This window comes from Pyxicephalus adspersus, chromosome 9, assembly GCF_032062135.1.
Source record: "Pyxicephalus adspersus chromosome 9, UCB_Pads_2.0, whole genome shotgun sequence".
Lineage (NCBI taxonomy): Eukaryota > Metazoa > Chordata > Amphibia > Anura > Pyxicephalidae > Pyxicephalus > Pyxicephalus adspersus.
The window spans coordinates 43,521,563-43,545,717 of NC_092866.1; the positions used below are offsets into that span (position 1 = coordinate 43,521,563).

A 24,155-nucleotide genomic window follows, 5' to 3' on the forward strand; every position below is an offset into this window, starting at 1 on the left:
GTGTAACCAGAGGAAATGATTGGCTGGAAGCATTGCCCCACCAGTACACAGAAATACCAAAGCTGCAGCAAATTTTAGTATTTAATAAAAAAAAGATTATCACACAAAATGCTGAACAATACATTTTGAATATAGCTGACTATATGGTATGATTGGGGCTCCACAAAATTGTTTTCTTTCAAAATGCCATATAGAAGCGATTCTTCCTCTGTGCTGGGTAAATGGACACTTGAATAATTGATGGCATCATAAAGACGACACTAATAAACTGCTTTCCAATCTACCTTAGAAAGCCACTGGTACGCCATGCACAGCATTAACATTAGACCTGAAATACAACATAAACTGGCTTTTTATTGTTCAGCATAAGCAACTTCCTCTGAAAAACAGTCCCACTTACCAAATGTTCCCACAAACAAGATTCCAGTTTACCTATTGTTCAATTTCCTGTTCATGTTCCCTGGGAATAGTTCAATATATTGTTTTATTCAATATAAACTTAACTGCTTGTTCGACTGGCATATTTTTTCAGCTAGAGATTGGTTGCTACATTGAGATGTTTTAAATGTGCAAATGAATATCTGTAAACCTGAAATTTGTATTTTAGGATGTTGGGTCTTCCCTGTTCCCCCTTGCCCCGTCCCATCCCCCCACCACATCAAAATTCTAATAAAGTATTTTATTTTTTGCATTCTGTTCTGTCTGAAATTACTTAGATAAAGTTGTATATGTTACTTGATTGCTTTCCATTGTGCTATTGGATTATAAATCCGCTCTATATTTTGGATCTGGTGCAAGATTTCTAGACCTAAATTTATATTTCATATGCAAATTAATATGCTGTAATCTAAAAACTGTCAAAAGAACAAAATCCAATATAGCAACCTGGAGACATTGTTGGTGTACAGAAATGCACCTGGATATATCATTTCCATGCTTGTATGATTGGATTACTGATATTCCCAGAAACTTGCACTAAGGTACCAGTCAAACTTCAGGCTTTTCCTGTTTTCAGGTAAGAACATTATCAGACAGAATACCCTGCAAAAGTAAATTGAGAAATTCCCAAATGCTATAAATTGAGAAATTCCCAAAGGATGTGAAAACTGCAGCTTTTCTCATTGGAGCACTGGAAGCGCATTGCCTGATTACAATAAACCAGACACCCTGATTTAGAATTATTAGGTAGGAACCTTCTACAAGAATTCCTAAAACACACACAATGTATGTTGATCACCCCAGTGGGGGATTGTTTTTGTCCTAAAAGAATTATACGTTAACTTTACTCCTGGCTCTATCCTTGGCATTATCTATACCCAGCTGGCATGGCCCTGGCTTTTATTATGTCTGTTCTATGTTTGTTACCTTGCATGGCATAGTTAGACCATTTATCATATGCCAGATCTCATGTTGGGTAATACCCAATCTGCCCGGGCTCCATGATCCTCCACAATCACTAACTATGCTTGTGAGGTATTCCAGGGACCTATGGTGCAGCCAATATCATGGAGATTAAGCCAACCACCACCCAGAACGATATCTACTGCCTATGTCTACTGAACAATTCTGGTGAACAAAAAATCAAGAGGAAGTTTGTTCTTTTATTTTGGGTTTACAATTTCCCCCAAGGATAACAAACATTGACCAAAAACAATATTGGAATCAGATAAACATTGCAGCTAAAGTTATTTGGCTGAAAAAGAAACTGTCTCGCATCTCTGTGTGAATGGGTGGACAGGATAGTAGGATTACATATTTTTAGATGTCCTGTAGGTTAGCAGGCTGGTGGCACTTCAATCCATCCAGTTGGTGGTTTGGGCAGAGATAACCAGAGATTCCAGTGGCATAAAGACCTGGTAATCCATTTGATCAATCACAGTGTCTAAGCAATTTCCAGTGTGTTACCACCTGTGAAGATACCATGCAGACTTATTTTTCAGATTTCTTGTGCCAGAGCATTCTATTCTTTCTTTTACTACTGCACAACTGATAGTTGCTTGTATGAGCCTTCTAATGAGCTGTAAAGGAAGGAAGAAGGACAACTCTTTAAAAATGGGACAACAAAGACAACATGAATATTTATATCCTTACCCCACCAAGACTTAGAAGCACCATGGCACATTTTAATGAACCCTTATTTTTTCCTAAACCAGTTATAACACAATAAGTATTATGATGCCGCATTCAGGGGGCATCATAAACATCAGGTTTCCTTGGAAAAGGGATTAAGGTCCCTGGATAGGGCAATTATTAATGATACAGATGCAGAATTGCAGCTCTTTATTTGGGATCCAGGCCTGGAGTGTCCTGGAAGGAATGGGTGGGCCAGGCACTCCCGTTTCCAGGCCATGGTGAAGGCTAGGAAGCACCTGGCCATTAAAAAAAGGTACTTGCCTTTGAGGGGGAGGGAGGGAGTTGCAGCCTGAGGCCAGGTGGGCTAGCTGCAAAGGCTGTGTACAGGAGGCAACATTTTGCATTTTTTGACATGAAATTCATCCCTTCCAAAGGAAAATAGTGAATCTTCTTTGTATTGAAGTTTTTGCAAATAAAAGTGGGCAAAGCGCCCTTAAATTGGAACAAGCATCCAAAATACCTCTCTGCAGCAAGTGTGTCTTGTATCTAATCCCCACATTGTATTTAATATCACAAAATGTTCACACTATTCTTTAGTTTTCCTCCATATACAGCTATTGGGATGTAACACTTTTCCATGCTGGGAACATGTCTACACTTTCCACTTTATAAGCCTTCTTCTGACTCTCAGTCCTGGGTATTACTGACAGTTTGGCTCCCAGTGACAATCAGGAAAAAATCACCATGGTTCTCAATAATGTGATCACTATATCAGTGATCGCACACAAGCTGGGAGCCTCAAATGTTCATGAGAATAATATAAAAATATTTAGATTTTCAAATTGGTCATAGAATGACTGGTAAGTTAACCAACATGCATTGATGCTTTGGGCATCTTGGCATCCATGTCCCCTAGGAATGAAAAGGGTCAAGTGTAAGTGAACTTTTATACAGTAATTTTGTAGGGGCCCCTCTTCCCCAAACGCCCCTCTATGTCTTATACTGAGCTGTCCACAATCCAGTAAGCGTGTGCCTATGAGGCTGATTTGTGCTTTAGTTTTATGTATTCCTACAGAGATTATTCCTGGGTACATGCTGATATGTCAGAGCTCTTCATGTCAATGTGCATGGCCAGCTTAAAGATATTGACCAGCAGCCATGCAGCATCGTATGCAATCATATGGAGGACAGCTAAGAATATAATTAGTACAGAGGGTATAATATTAATATGATTGCACTAAAGCTTTTACATTTATTTCTACAGCAATTAAACTACTACTGCTAATGTTCTAATAGCAGTGGTGGTGGTAAAATAGCTCTATGTACAGAACAGGATGATGCACACACATTATGCACCTTTGTGAATTGAGATGTATGAGATATGACCTAGATAAAGTAGGGTATGAGGAAGAAAATAGCCAGGAGCATATTGATTTATAGGATTTACTTCATGTATAACATTTTTTAGATTCTTGCAGACTATCATAATTTTTATATTGAAGACAAGCCTATAGACTATAGACTAAAAATTGGATCAGTAGCTATAATGCTCCATGTTTTTTTTTATGTGTCCCAGATAGCTTAAAGCATATCTAACCGAGGTATGTAATGCGTTGCAACCCCATTAATCTGAAATATACTGCATTTATGTTTTTAGGGATAGGCATGCTTTAAAATGCTGGCGATGTACTCATCTGACCATTTTGTGACTTGATGGCCAGATCTGATTTGGTATACAAGCACCAGCATTCTTGGAAACATACCAAACCCCCTTGTTTTTTGGCACATCTGTACCACAACTATAATGCTTACTTACTTCTACAATCAGTTTTACTTTTATTTATGTGAGTGCCAATGGACCTCATTCTGTTTGGAGAATAATCAGACTCAGAATGGGTAAAAGTTTTATTTATTAAGCAGGAGATCTGTCATTCAGCTAGTGGATTATCCAGTCCATGTGGTTTAATGGCAGTGACTGATTTTCTAATAGAGAATGTTTAGTGAATTTCACGTTCACTGCTTTATAAATACACCCCTAGAAATGTTCACCTTATATACCCAATAAAATTCTCATCTTTTCATCCTGAGCTCCTGTGTGTTTTGTATGTCTGCCATCTAGTGGACATTAGAAGAACCTGCAGGATGTTGTTTTATAGTCACCTTTTCTGTTATTTGTATGCCCTGCAATGCCTTAAACACATGCAACAGATTTTACAACCATTTGACTTCGATGTATCACATATTTTTTTACAAACCATGGAAACTTGGATACCTGAAAATCACTGTTTGTTCTCCCTATCCCCAGGTATACATTTCTAAAGAGCATATATATATATATATAAAATAGAACAGCACTTGGTGCAAAGAACACCACTTTACAACAATAATCACTAGCAATGTTTGATGATGTTAAGGCCCTGAGCTTTCACTGTGGTTATCAAATTAAAGGATTCAAATAATGCCCCTTCATTGTTGCGAGGGTAAGGAAATGGGGCCCATCATTGGTTTTTGTGTAAGGAATAGTGCCCCAGAGTTGGTATCAGTAGGAAGCACAGTGCCCTATCTCTGGTTTAGATCGAAAGAAAGATGCCCCATCATTGGCATCTTTGGTACAAGTTGAAAGAATAGTGCCTCATCATTGGTAGCAATAGGTTAAATAATTCCCATTTATTGGCATCAGGAAGAGAAATAGTGCCCTATAAATGGTATCAGTGAAAACAATTGTACCATAGGTGTCACAGTTAAATATCAATTGTCAAAAAAATGGAACTTAACTATTATTTTCCGATTAAAAACTGTTTTTAATCTTTTTATTATTGTTATTACTATTATTATTATTAGATTTTATCCATTAATAGTAATATTATAAATTATTATTACCGTATTTTTCGGCGTATAAGACGCACTTTTTCTTCCCCAAAACTGGGGGGGGGGGAATATGAATGGCACATGAGTGATCAGAAGGGGAATACGGTATGAATGGCACATGAGTGATCAGAAGGGGACAATCAATGGCACATGAGTGATTTTCAACAATAAATGTGTACTGTAGTCTTCTTTATGGAAAAATAAGACATCCCCCTGAAAATAAGACCTAGGACATATTTTGGCATTTCAAAAAATATAAGACAGTGCCTTATAATCGGGGAAACAGGGTACATACATACATGCAAATATACCTCTGACATCTGCGGTGGACTCACATGAGTCTGAGTCATATGTATAGCAAGTTGATTGAAATGTCTCCATGCGTTTTAGAGTGATCGTGGAACATACATACATACACACACACACATACATACATACGAATCTTTATGTAGACATATATAGAATATAATATATCAATAAGAAAGTGAGAAAACAATATGGGTTATATTTATAAATTATTCACATTGGTAATCATGCAATGTAATCAATTTGTTTTTATCATTCTGTGTAAATGTTCTTACCTACAGATAGGCAAGTCTACTTAAAATAAAGTAAATACAATGTATTATGGGTGAAGATGCTTATACATTGGTTCAATAGTGGATGTAATTTTCAAATCGCCCATTAGGTGGGGTTGTTCCTTTTAATTCACAATGGTTCTAAGTGAATGGTGCATGTGTACATTGCAGTGAACACAGCACCACCTCGTGAGCGAATTTAGAATGACACTCGTTTTAAAATAATGTATCCGGACATTTTCCCATGTCTACCTAAATCTAAAGTAACAGCCAAGATAAAATGTATTTGTCTATCTCTAGTTAACACTTTTTTTTTTAAAATAGCTGCTTAATAATAGTGTGGTGCACACAGGAAAATCCAATGGAATGAAATCCTGCTGCATGTTGCATTTTTAGATGGACTGTGTAAACACTGGCCTTATCGTTATGGTTATGTTTTAATAAAAGGGAGGAATGAGGTTGTTGGTTAAATAGGTTATATTCAATGTAATATGTTTGCGTTATATAATCCCAGTTAAGTAATAATAATAATAATGGAGTGTTATGTTATGTTAATGTATGCTTGCATATCAAAAGTGTAAATACATTTATTTATTTGTCATTTGCTTAATATCGGATACTTGTTTATTACTTGAATGGGTAATTTATTTAATGGTGTTTAGGTAAACGGCTGCTTGCCAGCCAATTTAAATCCAAGATTGGTGTCTGGGTATTTAATTGTGGGGTTAGTAAGCAGGTGGGGGGTCGGGGGAGGCGGAGGTTCTGATGGTGGTGGTGAAGGATGGGCTAGAAAGTCCGAGTTACCCTCGTCATGTTATAATGCTTCATTAGAGGCTTCCATATTGTGTGGTTTTACAGAGCAGAGCCTTAGAAAGGTATTCAACCTAGGAAGTAGTTCAATGGTCATCAGTACATGCGCTGCCAACCATAAGTCCTGTGCATTGTCAGAAAAATAGGGCTGTGTCATATTAGTGATCCTGCAGCTGCCAAACCAGGGACTGCAGCAGGCTTTGTGCCATCCTCATTACTAAAATTACTCTGCAGGATTCGTTCCAGCTATATAACTCCAGAACACCCCCAGTCTCCTAAATCTCTAATGACTGGGGATTTTAAAGCTCCCGAAATGAGTTAGCTTTTATAGAAAAACAAATTGACTTTGAGTTAATTATTTATTATTTCTTAATTGGTGACAACTTGATAAAAATCACCAGGAGTGAACATACCTAATTTTGTAGATTTAACCCACTCACTTGCTGAACCAGCAAAACCATACTTCATTGCTGCTCATATGATTACAGATTCAGCAGTGTTTCCAACACCTGGAAGCAGAAATATGCTGTACTGTCAAAGAGAATGATCCCCTGCTCATCAGTAACAGCAAAGTCCCAGTTAGAAAGAAAAGAGGAATATAATATAGCAATAGCAATATTATAGGAGCATGTAATTGGGTAGCTAACCAAAGTCTCACTGGCACCAACAGCATTGAGTTAATGTTGCTCCCACTGACACCATCTATATATTTTTTTCTATCCCACTGACATCAACAATAGGACATAATTTATCCCCCTAACACCAGAAATTGTGTTTCCAGTGACATGAACAATTGAACTTTTTTTCCTCTCATTGACACCTATATGGAACTTATTTTGCATATCCAAACACTAATCTTTGATATTATGTTATTTCCATTGATACCAACACAAGGACTTATTTATCATAAATTGACACTAATGACGGGCTTTATTTCTCTTTCACTATCACCAATGATGGGGCTTATTTATATACTGACTTATTCCAATAAAGGGACTTCCACTTTCTTTTCAGTGTACCCAGTCCCTAACATTTGTAATAAATAAATCCTGAAAGCCAACTCTGCAGAAATTAAATTTTCAGGTTGTCACTTCTGTAGCTGTGATCTATGTACCCCAGTGTTGATCCTGTCCACTTTACATTGAGATAAGACTTAAATTAAATGATCAGAAAATTGTTATCTTTTGCTTTACTAAAAAAGAACAATGTTAGTTGAAAAATATTAGGATAAAGGTGAAAATGATAAAAGACATGACAACTATACTGCGGTTGTGAGATACTTTGGAGAATTGAATCATACTGTAGCAAAACTATTCCAGCTTGTGCTAGAACAAACCGATACATCAACTAAATATACATTGAAAATGGAAGGGCCCTAATACGGATTTTTACCAAAATGTATTCTTATTTGTCTGTTCTTTTTATCACAGCCATTCTCAACCAGGGTTCCTTTGGAGCAGTGTTTCCTGATCTTTTTTAACATGGGAGAACACCTGAAATAACTTTCTGGTCTTCATGGAACCCCTGCTATAATTACACAGCTCACAATACATTAGTGTGGTAGCCAGTAGGGAGAATGCCTCTTAAATTGCTGGTCAGTGGGAAGAATGTCATCTTTACAGATAGCTAAAAAGATGATTAAACTGACCTCCCCAGCAACCTTTGGAGGAACCCTGGTTGATTTACCTAATATTTCATGATTCCTGCCTGGTTCATGAGTCAAGCAGGAACCCAATGTTTATTTTATCTGTCTGTAAGTGTGGCATTTTGACCACCATTCATCCAACATTCATCCAACTAAGCACCAGTGTAGAAATGTTCCCACTGATCCCAAATAATTTGGTTTACCAAGGAGTTCCCTGAGACCAACAAATTGTTTTAGGAGTTCCTTTAGAATAAACATGTTAAGAAAGACTGTTCTTTTATATGCATATGGATTACATGGTGCCAATATATATAAATATATATAAAATGGCATTGTTCATAGAAGAAGCATATGTATATATATAAAATACGACCACACATGAAGCACTATGCATATGGAGGAGTTACATGAAACATGCATAAGGCACTTTATGGAAGTACCAGGCACTATGCGACCAAGAAGGGTGAGATTCTATGTAAGAAATAGGAATAAGGATATTTCTTTTTTAGGGCAGCTCTTACCAGTGCCATGAATAGTGGGGAGTAAGTTGTGTGTGATTCCAGGGGTGCTATACATGGCAGAGAATGAGATGTGTGTGCTCAAGGCTGATGTTGCCAGTGCTAAGAAAAGTAGGAAATGAGCTGTTTTAGGAGCAGATCTCATTTGTGCCAAGGATAATAGGGATTGAGCTGTGTGTGCTATAGACAGATCTTTCTGACGCCATGGATAGCCAAGAACAAGCTGTGTGTGCTTATGTTTTTAGTGCCATGGATGGCGATAATGAACTCTTAGTTTTTGGCATAAATCTTTTTTGGGGTATTGGATAGAAAGGAGTGGGCTGTCTGTTTTAGAGGCAGATCTTATTGTGGCAAGGTAGATTGGGACTGAGCTGTGTGTGCTGGGTACCTATGGATGGCGGTGGGTGAGCTATGTTTTTTTGGTGCCAATGATGGTGGGGAGTGTGCTATGTGTTTTAGTGGCAGAGCTCATTGGTGCTGTGCATAGTCAAGATGAAACTGTATGTGATTGAGGCAGATCACTTTTGGTGCTAAGAAAAGTATGGAGTGAGCTGTGTGTTTGGCTGTGTATTGGTATCATGGATGGTGGTAAGTAGCCTGTGTGTGGTGTGAGCAGATATCTTCTGTGCCATGAATAGGAACAATTGAGCTATGTGTTTTTGGCGCAGGTCCTTTTGATATCATGGATAACAGGGAGTATGGTCTGTGGGCAGATCTCATTGGTGCCATTGATAGCAAAAAGTAAGCTGTGTAATTCTCTGATATCTTTAGTTGGAGCAGACTTTTGTCTCTGAATACTTCTGCAGAAAATCAGTATATTTTATAAAAACCTTTATTACCCCCCTGCAGAATAAAGACTGTAAAATAAAATACCATTTCTTTTTTTTTTATTCCAATAAATAAATGCTAGGTTTTATAGACATAAATTGGTGATGCATGTGGTTACAGATCTTGCTGTTTGTCCCCTTTATACCTGAAACATCTTGTGGCCCAGCACTGTAATAATATGACTGTATCAGTGCTTGTTTCATATGATCTGCTTGTTAGCTATTTCTGTCTTCCTACTGCTCCAGGAACGTATCCTAATACTTCTTGACTGCACCATTATCTGTATGTTGGCTCAGCTTTTACTTCTTACCTCCTAGCACTTCCATTGGCTGTTATCCAAATAAAACACATTCTGGCTGAAGCCTAATACACGGTCTTGTAGGGACAGATACTGGAACCTTGTGCTGGTTACTACAATCTACTAAATGCTTGTCAATGCCAATCTCAAGAAAGTTGCATAATGACCTAGTGCCCAGTGCACAATGAAATCATTCATTTTTCCACAAAATGATGGGCAAAGTGCAGCAACCTAACATATGTTTTATTCAGTGGAGGAATAAAACCTTTTGATGTGACAATATAATAATGCTGACTGCTAAATTATTCAGGGATATATTTATAAAGCAGGTAATGTGATGTTCACTAACATTTGCAGGTGACTCTTCTTGGTGCATGTTTTTTAAATGACAGTGAATGATTCACCAGCATTATTTCACTGCTTTCCAAATGTGCCCATTAGTGTTGATGTAATCCTTATTCATTCATAAACCTTTTCTGCACGATGATATTTATATGTCATTAACCTGATCTTAAAGCCATTATAATTTAATAAAATCATTACCCTGTCTCAGACCAAACCCATGTTTATAGGGCCTGATGTGTTAAAGCTCTCCAATGCTGGAGAGGATACACTTTCATCAGTGAAGCTGGGTGGTACAGCAAACTTGGAATGGATCTAGTTCAGGATTTAAATCATATGCTAACAAATAGCTAATTACTTTTAGGAAATCCATTCCAGGTTTGCTGGATCACCCAGCTTCACTGATGAAAGTGTATCCTCTCCTGCCTTAAAGAGCTTTAATAAATCAGGGACATAATGTCCATATGTGATCATTATCCATACATTTAGGGATTTAAATCTCAGTTCTTGCCCTGTCTGTGGTCTCAGTAGATCTGAACCAGGATAAAAGCTCAGCTCCATTGGTACATATTGCATGAGGTACAAACTAAAGGAAGGTGTCAGTTATTGTCCTGCATAGTAGTTGCTTTCCCATTGCTTCCCCAAAGGTGAAACAAAGCTGTTATCCCAGGTCTTATATTTCATAGGGGGCTTTTCTGAAGCAGGGATGGACCCAGCCAACAGTGGGCCCCTGTGCAGAACTGACTTCTGTTTTACCTGTGCAGAACTGATTTGTGTGGTACCTGTGCAGAACAGACCAGTTTGGTACCTGTGTAGATCTGACTAATGCCCCCCCCCCCCCCCCCAACACCCCATTATGGTAACCCACAAAGGAAAGCCAACCAACTTTAGGCAGCCTGCACAAGGATTGCTAGGAGAATGTACTCACTTGCCACAGACCAGGGACACACATGTTGTCTACATGGTGCCAATGGATGGACAGCTGGGCTGTGTGAACGGCGTCCTGAGGACACATGAGTCGGACGCTGAGGGAAGAGGGGCGGTCATGCAGGCGGATGTAGAACCAAACAAACTGCTGTGGGGTCACCAAAGGCTGGGGAGTATCGGGGCCCCAGTGCAGAGGTAAACTGCTGTTCTTAATACAATTTCTGATTTTCAAACAGACTGCACTCGTCCTGTAAGACTAATAATTTCCTCTGAATAAATCACATTTTAGCGATATAGTATATTTATTAATCCTCAAAATGTTTCATTTCAAAGTTTACAAAACTCATGTACATGTAAGGTGCCGCCATTTCAAACTGCTGCTGAAAATCAAAGCTGTTAGTTAATTATTATTTGTATTCGGTTGTTATACTAGAACGGGCCCTATTTAACCCTTACTTTACTATGATACAAATACTGTATTTAATAATGTATTTGCAAAGAGTAGCAACCAATCACAAATCAGCTTTGGGACAAATGGTATAGTTAGACATGGAAAGGTAACTTCTAATTGGTTGCTAAGGTTTCCTATACTTTGCACAGAAAAACCCAAATATTCTTCATTTTTTTATAGGATAAAATATGCACAAAGCCCTTGTACTTTCAGTTCAGTTAAATACAACACAACAAAACAAACACAACAAAAGTTCTTACAGATTATGTTCTTTAGAAATTAGCCAGAGTTTGTGTTGAAGTGTCTGTCCTTTGTCAGCATGCTGCAGTGAAAACTGTGTGAAAGCAGCAGTCTCTATGCAAAAATCAACATGCACCCTGCTGATTGGGGAGCTGTAGCTCTGACTCAGCATGGAGGTGTTGCATCTCCTCATAGGGACCACTGCTTCCATATGAAGAGCAATGGTTCTTCCCTACAGCATTCTGGAGGGGACAGGGTGTTTTCTAACTAATATCTTGGAACAAATATTTTTGAAGCACCAAGATTGTACTGAGATGATTTTGAGCTGAACTCCATGAACAAAATATATCATTAAAAACATTATCAAAAGCCACTGAGAATATGAATCCACGTTGTGTGCATAAAATGCCTTAAGTCCAAATCCAGATATACCGTAATTTTGTAAAAGAAGTGATGACATTGTCATTGTGCTGGACTTAGTCTGTGCAGAGTTGTGGGAGGGACCCAGCAGACCCCACCTACTACAGGCTGCCTGTAGAAAACTACAGGGGGCAGATACCAGACCAGTCACCCTGCACAGCTAGAGAGAGCAGCAGTGACTGGTCTTTATTATAGGACACACATGCAGCCTATTACACTGGATTACTGCACCGGCCTGGAAGAAAGAAAAAAGGTTTATGATTCATATAAGAATATATACCATTCTAATATTTAGACCATGCATGGATGATTATCTTGGAGTTCAGCTTAAAATTAAAAATTCAGTTGAGCTTTAATGAATAGGAATTTTTAACCATTATGCATACACATAACATAACACCTAATAATTATCACATATTATTATAGTGCCAACATCCTACGTAGTGCTTTATATTGTCCATGTCACTGACTGCCCCTCAGAGGAGCTCACAATCTAATGTCCAACAAAATCTAAGGCATTTTTTTTTAATGGGAGTCAGTTAAGCCTTCTATTATGTTTTTGGGATGTAGGAAGAAACCATCTCAAACAAAGAGAAGAACATAAAAACTCCATGCAAATAGTATCCTGGCCAAGTAAAGAGCCTAGGACTAGGTGCAGAGACAGCTAGCCACCATGCTTTACTATATTGTGTGTCCTTTATCTTCAGTCCCTTCATCTAATAAACTATCTCCTGATATAGTGAAGCTTATTTATTACAAAAACTGTATCAAAGAAAATACTGTGATCCAATGCTTACATTTAACTTACAGTTACAGCCAGAATTTGATTGGTTGCTGCATTTCTGTTAATAAAAATGCCACAGTGTAGGTCACAAAGAGCACTAACCTTATTATTGGATTTTATACAATGTATTATGAAACAGCATTTGCTGCCAATTTTTAATTATTTAACCTAATACTACTACGGAATGAAATTTTGGATAAGGTTCAGCCCTCACAATGTTCAATGAGGTCATTGTTATACAACTAATGCTGTCACCAATATGATTAAACATGTATGATGAAGCATTACCCATTGGTCATGAATAGCCTATATTAGGGTATTAAATGAGTTTATATCAATGAAGAGTTTAAGCAATCAACCCCTTGGAATTACAGGCCTTGCCCCCTCTGCTTGACCCATCTCCTTCATACGGAATATATTCTTGTTTTGCATATCCACCCAAGGGTAAAATAGCGAGGCACTTTCTAAAGCAGCTTATGTGAATATACCCATTATACATTTTCCATTGGTGATGGTAAGTGTGAGGGTACAAGCTAACATTTTATTCAGGTCTGCTGTAAACCAAGGCCAATGGTGCTTCAGCAGGTCCAAGGATTTTTTTCTCATTTATTTTGATAAAATAAAGAGGTCTTGCTAATTCAATGACCTAGTCAGATCACTTCCTGCCCTATTCAATTTTAGACACCCTTTGTAGAAACATGAGCCTTTTATTGGAGGGGATTTGACTAGGTGCCACAGAGGTGTTCTAAATTCACACACCGGGCTATTCTTGAAGAGGCACGTGAGTGGAGAAGCCAAGACCAGTCCAGCCTCCCATTAAGACGTTCCACCCCTGCGGTGCTAAAAGAATAAGTTTGTCTGCACCTTATCTTTTGCATATTAGCTGCCATCAGTAAACCTGGAGGCTACCTTATGGCCAGGTGCTGATGACATCACAGTGAGATCCGGAAGAATTATGGGTGGACGTTTTAAGGAATAGGAGGAGGTTACTGAGGCTTACCACTACGTCTAACTACACTGCCTACAGAAGACTGTTACAGTACAGGATAAAGAGCTTTATGTGCTCTGGGACCAATATCACTCACAGTCTATACAGACAACCATTGCTCTAGTAGTCAGGAGCTGGGGAACGCAAGTACAAGAGCACAATAATGATAGTGAGGGTTGCAAGAGCTGAGCTGGTTATATTGAAGAGTCGCGCCGTCTTAGCATCTTCTACAGCTCCACTGAGGTCATTTAACAGTTTCTTGTCTCTGACCTGCAGAATGCAAAAATAAGATCAGTTAGTGGCATATTATGTGACGTTTGCATAGTATGAGAAAATCCTGATCTTTAGGCCATATGTTCACTTGACTTGTGGATCCTAGGCAGCTGCCAGAGGGCCAGCCATCGATCAGCTGCAACCTTTACAAGCATTTGATGGGCTGGTTACTCTTCCATGTTGCCAGATGCTATTTGGAGCATCTAACAATGGCTTGGAAGTGGTAACCCTACCTCTATACAGTTGCCAGCAATCTGCTGGTAAGAACAAAGTCTTAAAGTGAACCTGTCCCCGGAATATGTACCTGAATATTTACATATTTGGAACAAGCAAAAGTTCTTAAAGACCAGTCCTCACTCATTTTGTAATAAATGATGATATGATTTTTGAGAAGTGCCAATTGTTGTGAACCACCACAGTGTAATATGAGTTGCCCCGACCCCTATAACTATCATATTTGTTGGGAAGCCTGGGTTGTTCGTATTAACACTAAACTGGTTACCCTTTGGTTTAATGTTTTCTATACCCCATCAGCATGTTCACTGCCTGCAAATCTGCACTGCTGAAGAGCCTGATTGGCCGCTGGTGTTGCCCCTTACTCTCTGATTGTTTCAATTGCAGAATCATTTCAAAATGCTAATATTAGTGACAAAAGACTTCCTGAATCTAAAAAATCAAGCTGAATATTAATGTTTTGCTAATAGGATCCCATTGTGCAGAATCCCCCACTTTGTCCAGTCATTTCAGAAATGTTTTGCAAGTAATACTACACTCTGCGGCAGGTATAGATGAAGTAAGAGAGGAACTGAAGCTACAAAGTCAAATAAATCAATCTAGAATCAGCACTAGGAACGCAGCACCTTTATTTTAGGGTTTCCCTTAGAGCAGCACTTCCCACCCTTGAATATTAAGGAGGCCATAAGAAAAATGCGTTATGGAGATAATAACATGTGCCCACGTTCTTTGGGGAACTTGACGAAAGTTAGTGAGACACTCCAGATCATAAGCTTATTGGTTACTTGGGGCATCCTGCACACTTACCCTCTTCTCTATACTTCTTAGAATTTCTAAAAACCCTAGAGCAGCCTTTCTTAAGCTTTTTTAACATGGAGGAACCGTTGAAATAAATGTCAGGTCCACAGGGAACCCCATCTATAATTACTATATCCACAGTACATTAGCATAGTTGTTTTGGAAAGAACACCTCTTACATTGCTGGCCAGAAGGAAGAAAACTACCCTTACAGATGACCAAGAAGATCATTGGCATCATTTAAATTGGCCCGAGAAGTACAAATTGCTCATAGCTCAAGGAACCCCCAGCAACCTCTGAAGGAACCCTGATTGAGAAGCATTGCCCAAGACTGACTGAGCCCGACTTGATTCGTAATACCACCAGAAGAAGTATAACTGGCAAGGTTTCAGCATTTCAGGATAGAAAAGCACTGGTTTTAAAGCTGTACACAATAAATTTTCCCGGTTTATATTTTACAATATTTATATTAACTTAATTTACCCAGGGCATTTTGGCTAAAAGATACAATAAATATACTCACCTTGAGAGAGTAGGCCAATGCAATGAAACCCAAGCAGCAGAAGTTCAGGTAGACAAAATTGAAGATGGACCATAAATAATAGTCGTTCACTTCAGTGGTTTCGGGAGAAATCTCTATGACTGTAATAGGATGCCCACTTTTCACTGTGGCCACAGACACTGCACCAGGGGCATACTTGCATTTCTTCTTTTCACGCTCCAGTGTGTGCTTACACTGTGGAGGAGGCCATGTTCCTTCAGTTTTGTAGGACTTATTATCCATCTCTTTTCCAAGGAGGGGGTAACCTTTTGTGTGTTAGATATATCTAGCAGGAGAGGAAACCTAACCCAAAGTCGAAATCCACCGCGAGGAACAAGAACGGCTAGAGAGAAAGAGATACAAAGAGAAAATAAGAAAGAAAACTGCTTAGGATTAGATAATGTGAATGAAAAAACAATATGATATTTTACAGTCAATATTCCCTACTCTACCATTTACTATGGTGTTGTTGGACAAAAGTAACTGAACTGAAGTAGGGACCCGTCTTTGTTTCAGATCTATAGACTAGTATGAACATAGTGAATTCTGATATATTCGTGCTCCCTGTGTAGTACACAGATTTTGGCTTTTTTACAAAAACGAATACATTCGATGCTTGATAATTATTACACTGGGTAACAATTTTGAATACATTTTTTGTTGACTTCAGTTTTTGAAAGTGCAGTTAGTTTTCTTCTATCACGTCAGTTTTTTTCTCTACCATTTATATTATTGCGTTTACTGTAGCATGGATTTTTATAGGCTATTCATTTACATACAAAACAGTGTGGTCAGAGGTTGTGTGCTGCTCTACGTAGTGAATAAGCAAAATTTATTTTTCTACTTACACAAATTTTTCCTTTCTTTCAGTTCATGTCTGACTCTGCTGTTTCTCGTCGTAAATGCCTAAACAACCCTGATTCATTTTGTTATATCTGTGGCAGTTTCACCATTCCCAGTCAAAGGGCGAACATCAGCACATTTGCAGAGCAAGCCTATTTGGCATATTTCAATGTTAGACTTGGTGATCAAGTTAAGTCTTGGGCCCCTCATAGGGTGTGCAAACAGTGTGTCAAGGGTTTACGGATGTGGACAAAGGAAACACTTGATAAGATGCCATTTGGTATACCTATGGTTTGGCGAGAGCCAAGAAATCATTTCAGTGACTGTTACTTTTGTATGGTGAAAACTTCAGGATATAACTAGAAAAAAAATGTAACACATCCTAGTCTACTATAGGCTATACGCCCAGTGGCTCATTCAGATGAAACCCCAGTGCTGGTTTTTGTTACACTACCCTCTCTTGAAGAACATGATTATGGTGATGACCTAGGTGACAACAATGAAGAGTTTGAAATTGAAGAGGAATCTGTTCGTAAGGGATTTAATCAGCATGAGCTGAGTGATTCGGCATGTGATTTGGGACTATCGAAGAAGGCTTCAGAACTCCTAGCATCAAGACTGCGTGAGAAAAACTTACTTGAAAAAGGAACAAAGGTATCATACTTTCAAACCAGAGAAATTGCATTTCTGCAGTACTTTAGAACGGACAGTGGCTTTGTGTATTGCCATAACATACCTAGTTTAATAAAGGAATTGTGAATTCAAATCTAAAACTCAACTGAATGGCGACTATTTATCGATAGCTCAAAGCGCCGCTTAAAGCGTGTCCTCCTTCATAATGGCAATATATTTGAGTCAGTCTCAATTGGCTTTTCAGTTTCTCTTTGTGAAGAATATGCAGACATAAAGAGAGTCATTGAGTTGTTGCAATATCACCAACATAATTGGGTCATCTGTGTTGACCTTAAAATGGTATGCTTCCTTCTTGGTCAGCAACGCAGATACACCAAGTATCCCTGTTATCTGTGCGCGTGAGACAACAGAGCTTGTGAGAGGCATTGGATGGAAAGGAATTGGCCTCCAAGATCTGCCCTAAAACCAGGTGATCCAAACATTCTACATCAGCCACTTGTCCATAGAAAGAATATTATATTCCCGCCTCTGCACATGAAACTGGGTCTGATGAAGTAGTTCTTTAAAGCTTTGCCAACTCAAAGTTCAAGTACCTAATTTTAGCATTTCCTAGCCTGTTATTTGAAAAAATAAAGACCGGTGGGTTTGATGGTCCACAGATTCAACAGGTCATCAAAGATGAAGATTTCATCGGGACAATGTCACAAGTCGAAAAGAATGCTTGGTTATCATTTAAAGCCATTGTCAAGGACTTTTTTGGAAACACACAAGCAAATATTTACACAGAAATTGTCCAAAAACTGTTCGAGAGCTACAAGATGCTTGGTTGCAATATGAGCATCAAGGTGCATTTTCTGCATAGCCATCTTTCTAGCTTCCCGGGAAAACCTTGGTGCAGTCAGTGATGAGCAAGGTGAACGCAAGGTAGATGGGATGTACATATGATTCCTGACTATTGTTGGAGCATCCGGCGGGATTGTCCTAACACGGAACACTCCGGGAAAAACTATAAGCGTAAATTTTCACCTTAACCGCTTACCCGATTAATTTTCAAATGTTTTACTGTAAAATAATGTCATAGAGTAAAAATAAATCCTTTGTATGAATAAAAGAAATTTTAATAAACAGTACATTCAAGTTATTATTTCATTATTTTTTCATTGTATGTAAAATTTGTATGTTTTTTGACAAAAATGGAGGGTACCCTGTATCGTAAAAACTGGATGTGATAGCAAAAAACTGGGATTATTTCTGGATTCACCACCCGAAAATTAAAAAAAAAACAAGTGTAAGATCTAACTCAACAAAAAATGCGTTCCCCCAGTGGTATTTTACAAAATTCAATGGCAGTCAAACAAGGAAATTAATATTAGTTGTCCATGTACCTATTAGGGGAATATTTGCTTTCAGCATTCGGCTTTATTACTTCGAAACTGGCATCCAATGTCCATGACCACGGTCAGTTTGCCTAGACAAGCTGTTGGCTAGGTTTAGACCTACCATCCATCCCACGTACCTTTCAGTGACTGGCACCTTGCCACTTAGTCACTCATAACACAGAGCTTACTCTTAAAAAAGAGCAGTGGGTGGCAGTCAGTGGTAAAGTACTGCTTACTGCTATCCCTATCCATTGTCTATGGAGCTGCAATGGGTAGAAGCAACCTGTAGCCTTTCCACTGGGGCAATGGTTCACTGTAATGAGGAAGAGATAATCGCACCACAACCTGGTTGTCAGTTTGAACATATTCTTTCGCAAACAGGGTTTCTCTAAAGATTTATATGGATTCTGCAAACATTGAATAATGGTTGCTTGCATAGTCGCAACATTGGCATCATTTAGCAGAGCCCAGGATACGGAACCAGTGGATCCCTCTTGTCTGCCACCAATGTAATGGGGCATTCTTCCCTCTGACCATTGATAAACAAGGTCATTAATTGCACCTCCAGCAATGAAATTGGGCTTTTATATAAGACCATCAGTTTTATAAAGACGACATTTCTTCAATGACCACCGTAAGTATTATTAAAAGGGTTCTTTCGTGGTAAAACAAAGTTGAGAAAGGCTGCTACACACAATAAAAACAAGAACAACATCCAACCTGCTGATAAGAAGAGTGATGGAGTAACCTGAAAGGGTTTAAATCAAATGAAAAAAAATATACAAAATGAAAAGAAATGCAAAGTATTATGGAAAACTCGACCAGTATTCATTATATCAATAAATAGTAAGTTGTATAATATCAGTTGATATTTTTACCACAGTTTTGCTGTCCCGAAGTGATCTATTTGCTAATAGTTGTATCACCCTATTTGTAATGAAATATTCAGGATTAAACAATATTTGTTTAGGCTGGATTCTCCGAATAAATAATGCCCTGACACAGGTTGCATTGCATTAAAACAAAACATCGGGAAACAAGAAAGCTACCTCTGCTAAGCCCTCGTTCAGAAAATTTTAGTTGCCTGGGTGTCATATTGACTTCTTTGCTTTAATACTTTAAATCACTGACCTAGAAATAGTTTGCAGATAAGGACTTCTGATTGATCTCTATGCTTTTTCTAGGTCGCTATTGAAGGCGGGATAACAGCCGATCGACTAGCATTTTCAAAGGGAGATCAGAAGTCATCGTATTTCTCTTTTGATAGGACTTAAAGGATTTAATTGAATTGATTTAGATGCAACAATTCAGGTCAGTACTCCTACAATGCAATATAGTGGACTTTTTTCCAATGCACTGCAATGTAAGGCACTGGTGTGAACAGATCCTATAAAAGACAATGTATCATCCACGTCAATGTGTTTTTCTTTTTGAAACTGCAACGCAATGCGAGTCAATCCAGAGTGGACAAGCTTTGTGTTTGTGTCTCCTATGCCAGATGGCCAAGGTTATCCGAGATATACAAGGTCAATGAGAAATGCAGTAAAAGCCAAATTGTGACGGAGTAAATGGTTATTAGCGGATGACTCAAGACATGAATGTTAGTCCTCCTGAAAAGTAAATTAATAGTGCATGAAAAGGTATCAAGCAAGCATATGGTCTTTCTGATGGAAGGTAAAAGACACCTGTTTCTGCTTTGACATCACTATATGCCCTTCTTTCCATGTTCTCCTCATCCCTAATTATTTTTCACACCTCATAATGTCCCCATCTCCCTGTTCTGCAGTATGATCCTGCACCAAACATCCATTCATTTGTTTCTGGGCACTGCAGGCGAGATCAGAACTTGTCAATAAGCTGCAGGCTATTGCTCTGCGCCCAGCACCTTTCAGATCATTGATCCATAGCCGAATAGACAAATCAATAGCAGTAGGCACCTTATAGCATTCTACTGCATTCAACAGAGTGACACTAGAGCACCTTCCAGCACCTCCCTCTGTACTCCAGTCTGTCACTGCATCAACACATCAGAGTATAGGGGACACAAGCATAGGCTCATTGGGCATGCTGCATTGGCTGCGCTCAGCTATAATCACATCCCAGGCTGCCCTGTATACAACACGTCCCACACTGTGCCGTGGCAATTAAAGCATTGTAAACATCATAGTGACTCATTGTAACCGCCAGCATGAAGAGCTCTGCTGTTGTGTAGAAGAATGAAGCCAAACAGTGGCTGATTAATAACTGTGGATAATGAATGAAAGTCTGCACAGGACTCCTAGGTTTTATTTCTGCACTATCCCTATGACCCCTGCAGAGTATCACACTGCATCCATATCATCTTACCTGGTCCTGCATAGCATCACCAATATGCCAGGGATGTTTCAGGCTTTCTACTCACCTTACCGTGCAATGGTTAGGACCACTCTGTGCGCCTATCTGTCACCAATGGGCATCCCCAGGGATAGAGTACAGAGGAGAACAGCTGCATGACTTAAAACAAGAGACTGTCTGTATCAGTCAGACTACAGAGGAGGAGGTGGAGGGAGGAGGAGAAGAGTGTGTCCAAGGATGCTGGAATGAGAGGAAGAAAAGAAGGAGGAGCAGTAAGGGAGGGAATCTAGAGAGGGGGCAACCAAAACTAGAGCTACACATGATTCATGTAAACATCATTAAAAAGAGCATTGTGCTTGTAACTAAGCATAGAATGGAAAGAAAGAGGATGCTTGGAGCAGAAAATGACTTGGGACTCCAAACATGTATTTTTAGTTAAAGCAGAACTCCAGGGAAACAAATATTACCTTTCCTAAGATGTAGTACATGGCTAGATTGCTGCCCTTTACTTTTAAATCACTACATTTCTTTATATTGAGTAGTACAGCTCTTGCTGTGCTTCTGGACCACTCCAGATATGAAAACTGCAGGTCTGGTAAATTGTGCACCAACGTTGTTTTCTGTCCATCTAACCTTGGCCATGGATGGAATACACGGGGTTCTCTGTGGAGTGGAATTAGGCTTGAAGATTATATTTTTTATTAAACCTACAAGACAAGATATAATACAATGTATTTACAATGTGAAGACATGGACATCTCTTGGAAAACACTTTCAGTGAGTGTCCAGGTTTATGGAGGCAACTGTTGTGGAAGACTTTCAATCTGTAGCACATCTGATTGTATAAAGCTCAATAAGTTTCAGTGTTGCACAGTTGTAAAAGCTCTTCTCCTGTACTGACATTACTTTGATTTCTCTGCACACAATCAGCTTGCATTAAAACTGTTGCAAGACAGATAACACTCATCTCATCTCCTGATTGATGGACGTCTGGTGTCATGGAGCTCTTAAGCTAGGTACAAACATGCAATAATTGTCATTATAAAATGAACGACTAACGACAGATCAACGAATATGCACAAATATTTTGAATGATCGTATTGTGCACAATTCTGTACATGCTGTAACGATACGATCGTTCAAATATAATCCACCAATAATGTACACACGCTAGATACAATTGTTTGAACGATGCAGGAAGTGACGTGTAAAGGAGAAAGTGTATCACAGAACCATCCACGATCACTGACCAACCGTCCATACAACAGATTGCGAAAAATCGTCGCCCAATCCAATCCGCCGAGACGGTTGTTCGTTTCCAGCGTCAAATCCTCGTTCATCGGTGTCATTGTGCACTTTTTTTGTTAACGATTATCAGACGAACGGTTGTTAGTCGTTCGTTTCCAACAATGATTATTATTATTATTATGTGTGTACACAGCTTTACTTTTCCAGTGGAACTGCCCATAGCTCATTCCTTCCACGCATCGGGCTTGATTTATTAAAGCTCTCTCCTGGAGGGGAACAAACTTGGAATGGATCTGGTCCAGGATTTCAAACATTTGCTAACAAATAGCAAATGACTTTTGGAAAAGTATTGCTGGTTTGCTGGATCACCCAGGTTCACTGTTGAAAGTGTATCCTTTCCAGCCTTAGGGAGCTTTATTAAATTAGGCCCATAGGGTTTCATCCCTTTTTAGACTGAATGTCACATATAGACGTTACCCCAGCTGTATACACAGCACCCAGTCACCTTGTCTTACTTGCATTGCAATTAGTGGTGATGTCTCAGGGATTTTAATTAGTTATGTAATGAAAACAGAAAGGTTTAATTTAATATTTTATTACTATGTTGATGGGAGAGAAATATAAGCAATAAGCAGACCTTCACATAACATAAAATTGGTAAATCTTAAGAAGAATGCACAAAAATTGTAAAATATATATGAAAACTATTATAGATTTTTGTCACCCTAAATGATCATTCATCATCGTCTCCCACAAAATCTAAAATATTTATGTTTCCCCCCAATGCCAATAAAAAGCCATTAGTGATCCAATGTGACAATATTGTATAAAACAGAGGGGTTCCTGATGCTTTTCTTCCCCACTTTTTAGAACTCAATAGGGCTGCTTTGTACAAACATCATTTTGGGTGACAGCAATGGCAAGTGTGTACTTAGCATTATTTACATGGCTGGTTTAGGATCATAAGCACTTGTTATAGATTGACATGGTAATTGGGCTATTGGCTGTTGATGTTGTTTGCGCCCTTGATGTGTGTGTGTATTGGGGGGTGGGGGTTGATGTAAGAAGAGTTTTAGAAGAGTTTTTAAGTTTAGCTGTAGATTCACCAGACAGACCATAAATGTATAATTCTCATGTACCAGACATGTAACTTTATGGGCTTCACCCCTATCTAAAATACATCATGAACTGCTCCAGACTGAGGATCCAGGTGAGAAGGCAGAGGCAGCTAATGGCACTTTTTCATTATATATAAGAAAGGCTTTGTTTCAGAGCCAAACATTATTATTCTCAATTGGCATGAGCAACAGAAACTTGTAACTAGGCAGAGGGTGCCGGGGTTGGTCAACTCATCCTGCTGTACCTATGAAATAAACAGAAAAAGGAAAAATGGTGACATTTGTCAAGGGCCTCAATACCACCTGATATGTGGTGCCATAACGTCTTGTGTAAGTGTCAATACTTACAGAAAAATCCTTTCTACTTCTAAATGTTCTAGCAGCCTGGCAATTATGCTGACCCACTAGCTTCAATCCTTTCTGAGTTACAAACCTAGGATAAGTGTGTACATCAGGAACATAAAAGTTAATTGAGATTAGGTATTCCAGCCTTTCTCAACTTTTTTAAGCTATTCCAGCCTTTCACAACTTTTTAACATGGGGGGACCCTTGAAATAACTTTCGGGTCTTCAGGGGCCCCCTGCTATAATTACTATATCCACAGCTCCCAGTACAATAATAGTGTGGTGGTCAGTGGGAAGAATGTAATCCTTACCGATAGCCAAAAAGATCATTGGTGCCAGTTATAATGACCTGAGAGGCACAGATAGCTCATTGTTCAAGGAACCCCCAGCAATCTCTGGAACCCTAGTTGAGAAACACTGCACTAATCTGTATTTTTTTTTTTTTCTGGACCAATAAATATTGAAACAAAAAGTTCTCTGCATAGAATATGTAAGGGGAAATATATCATCAGGTGGGTTGAAGGTGCATTTCCCATAATAAGCATCCACCAGCCAGAACAAAAATTAAAATGAGTCTTTGTGTATTTGTACATTATGTGTGTAAGTGATACAATTTTGTGGCTCGCCAAAAGAAAAAACA

At 38.8% G+C, this 24,155-nt stretch overlaps 1 protein-coding gene across 2 annotated transcripts; it reads right to left on the bottom strand.

Moving 5' to 3' along the window:
• Window positions 1-10,935: 10,935 nt before the first annotated feature.
• On the bottom strand, window positions 10,936-21,033 carry IFITM10 (interferon induced transmembrane protein 10). Of its 2 annotated transcripts, none has more exons than XM_072421717.1 (3): window positions 20,878-21,033; window positions 15,599-15,959; window positions 10,936-14,040 (listed from the first exon to the last, which is right to left on the bottom strand). In XM_072421717.1, the coding sequence occupies exons 2-3, from the start codon at window positions 15,857-15,859 to the stop codon at window positions 13,891-13,893; spliced, it is 411 nt and encodes a 136-aa protein (XP_072277818.1). In that variant the 5' UTR covers window positions 15,860-15,959; window positions 20,878-21,033; the 3' UTR covers window positions 10,936-13,890. The 2 variants fall into 2 exon arrangements, with proteins under 2 accessions (XP_072277818.1, XP_072277817.1); XM_072421716.1 differs by having other exon boundaries at window positions 10,937-14,040; window positions 20,873-21,029.
• Between the last annotated feature and the right edge of the window lie 3,122 nt (window positions 21,034-24,155).

Coding starts and splice junctions, on each gene's coding strand:
- IFITM10 (XM_072421717.1), bottom strand. CDS start 15,859: ATGGATAATAAGTCCTACAAAACTGAAGGAACATGGCCTCCTCCACAG. Junction 14,041..15,598: donor CATTGGCCTACTCTCTCAAG/GTGAGTATATTT, acceptor TGCATTCTGCAG/GTCAGAGACAAGAAACTGTT.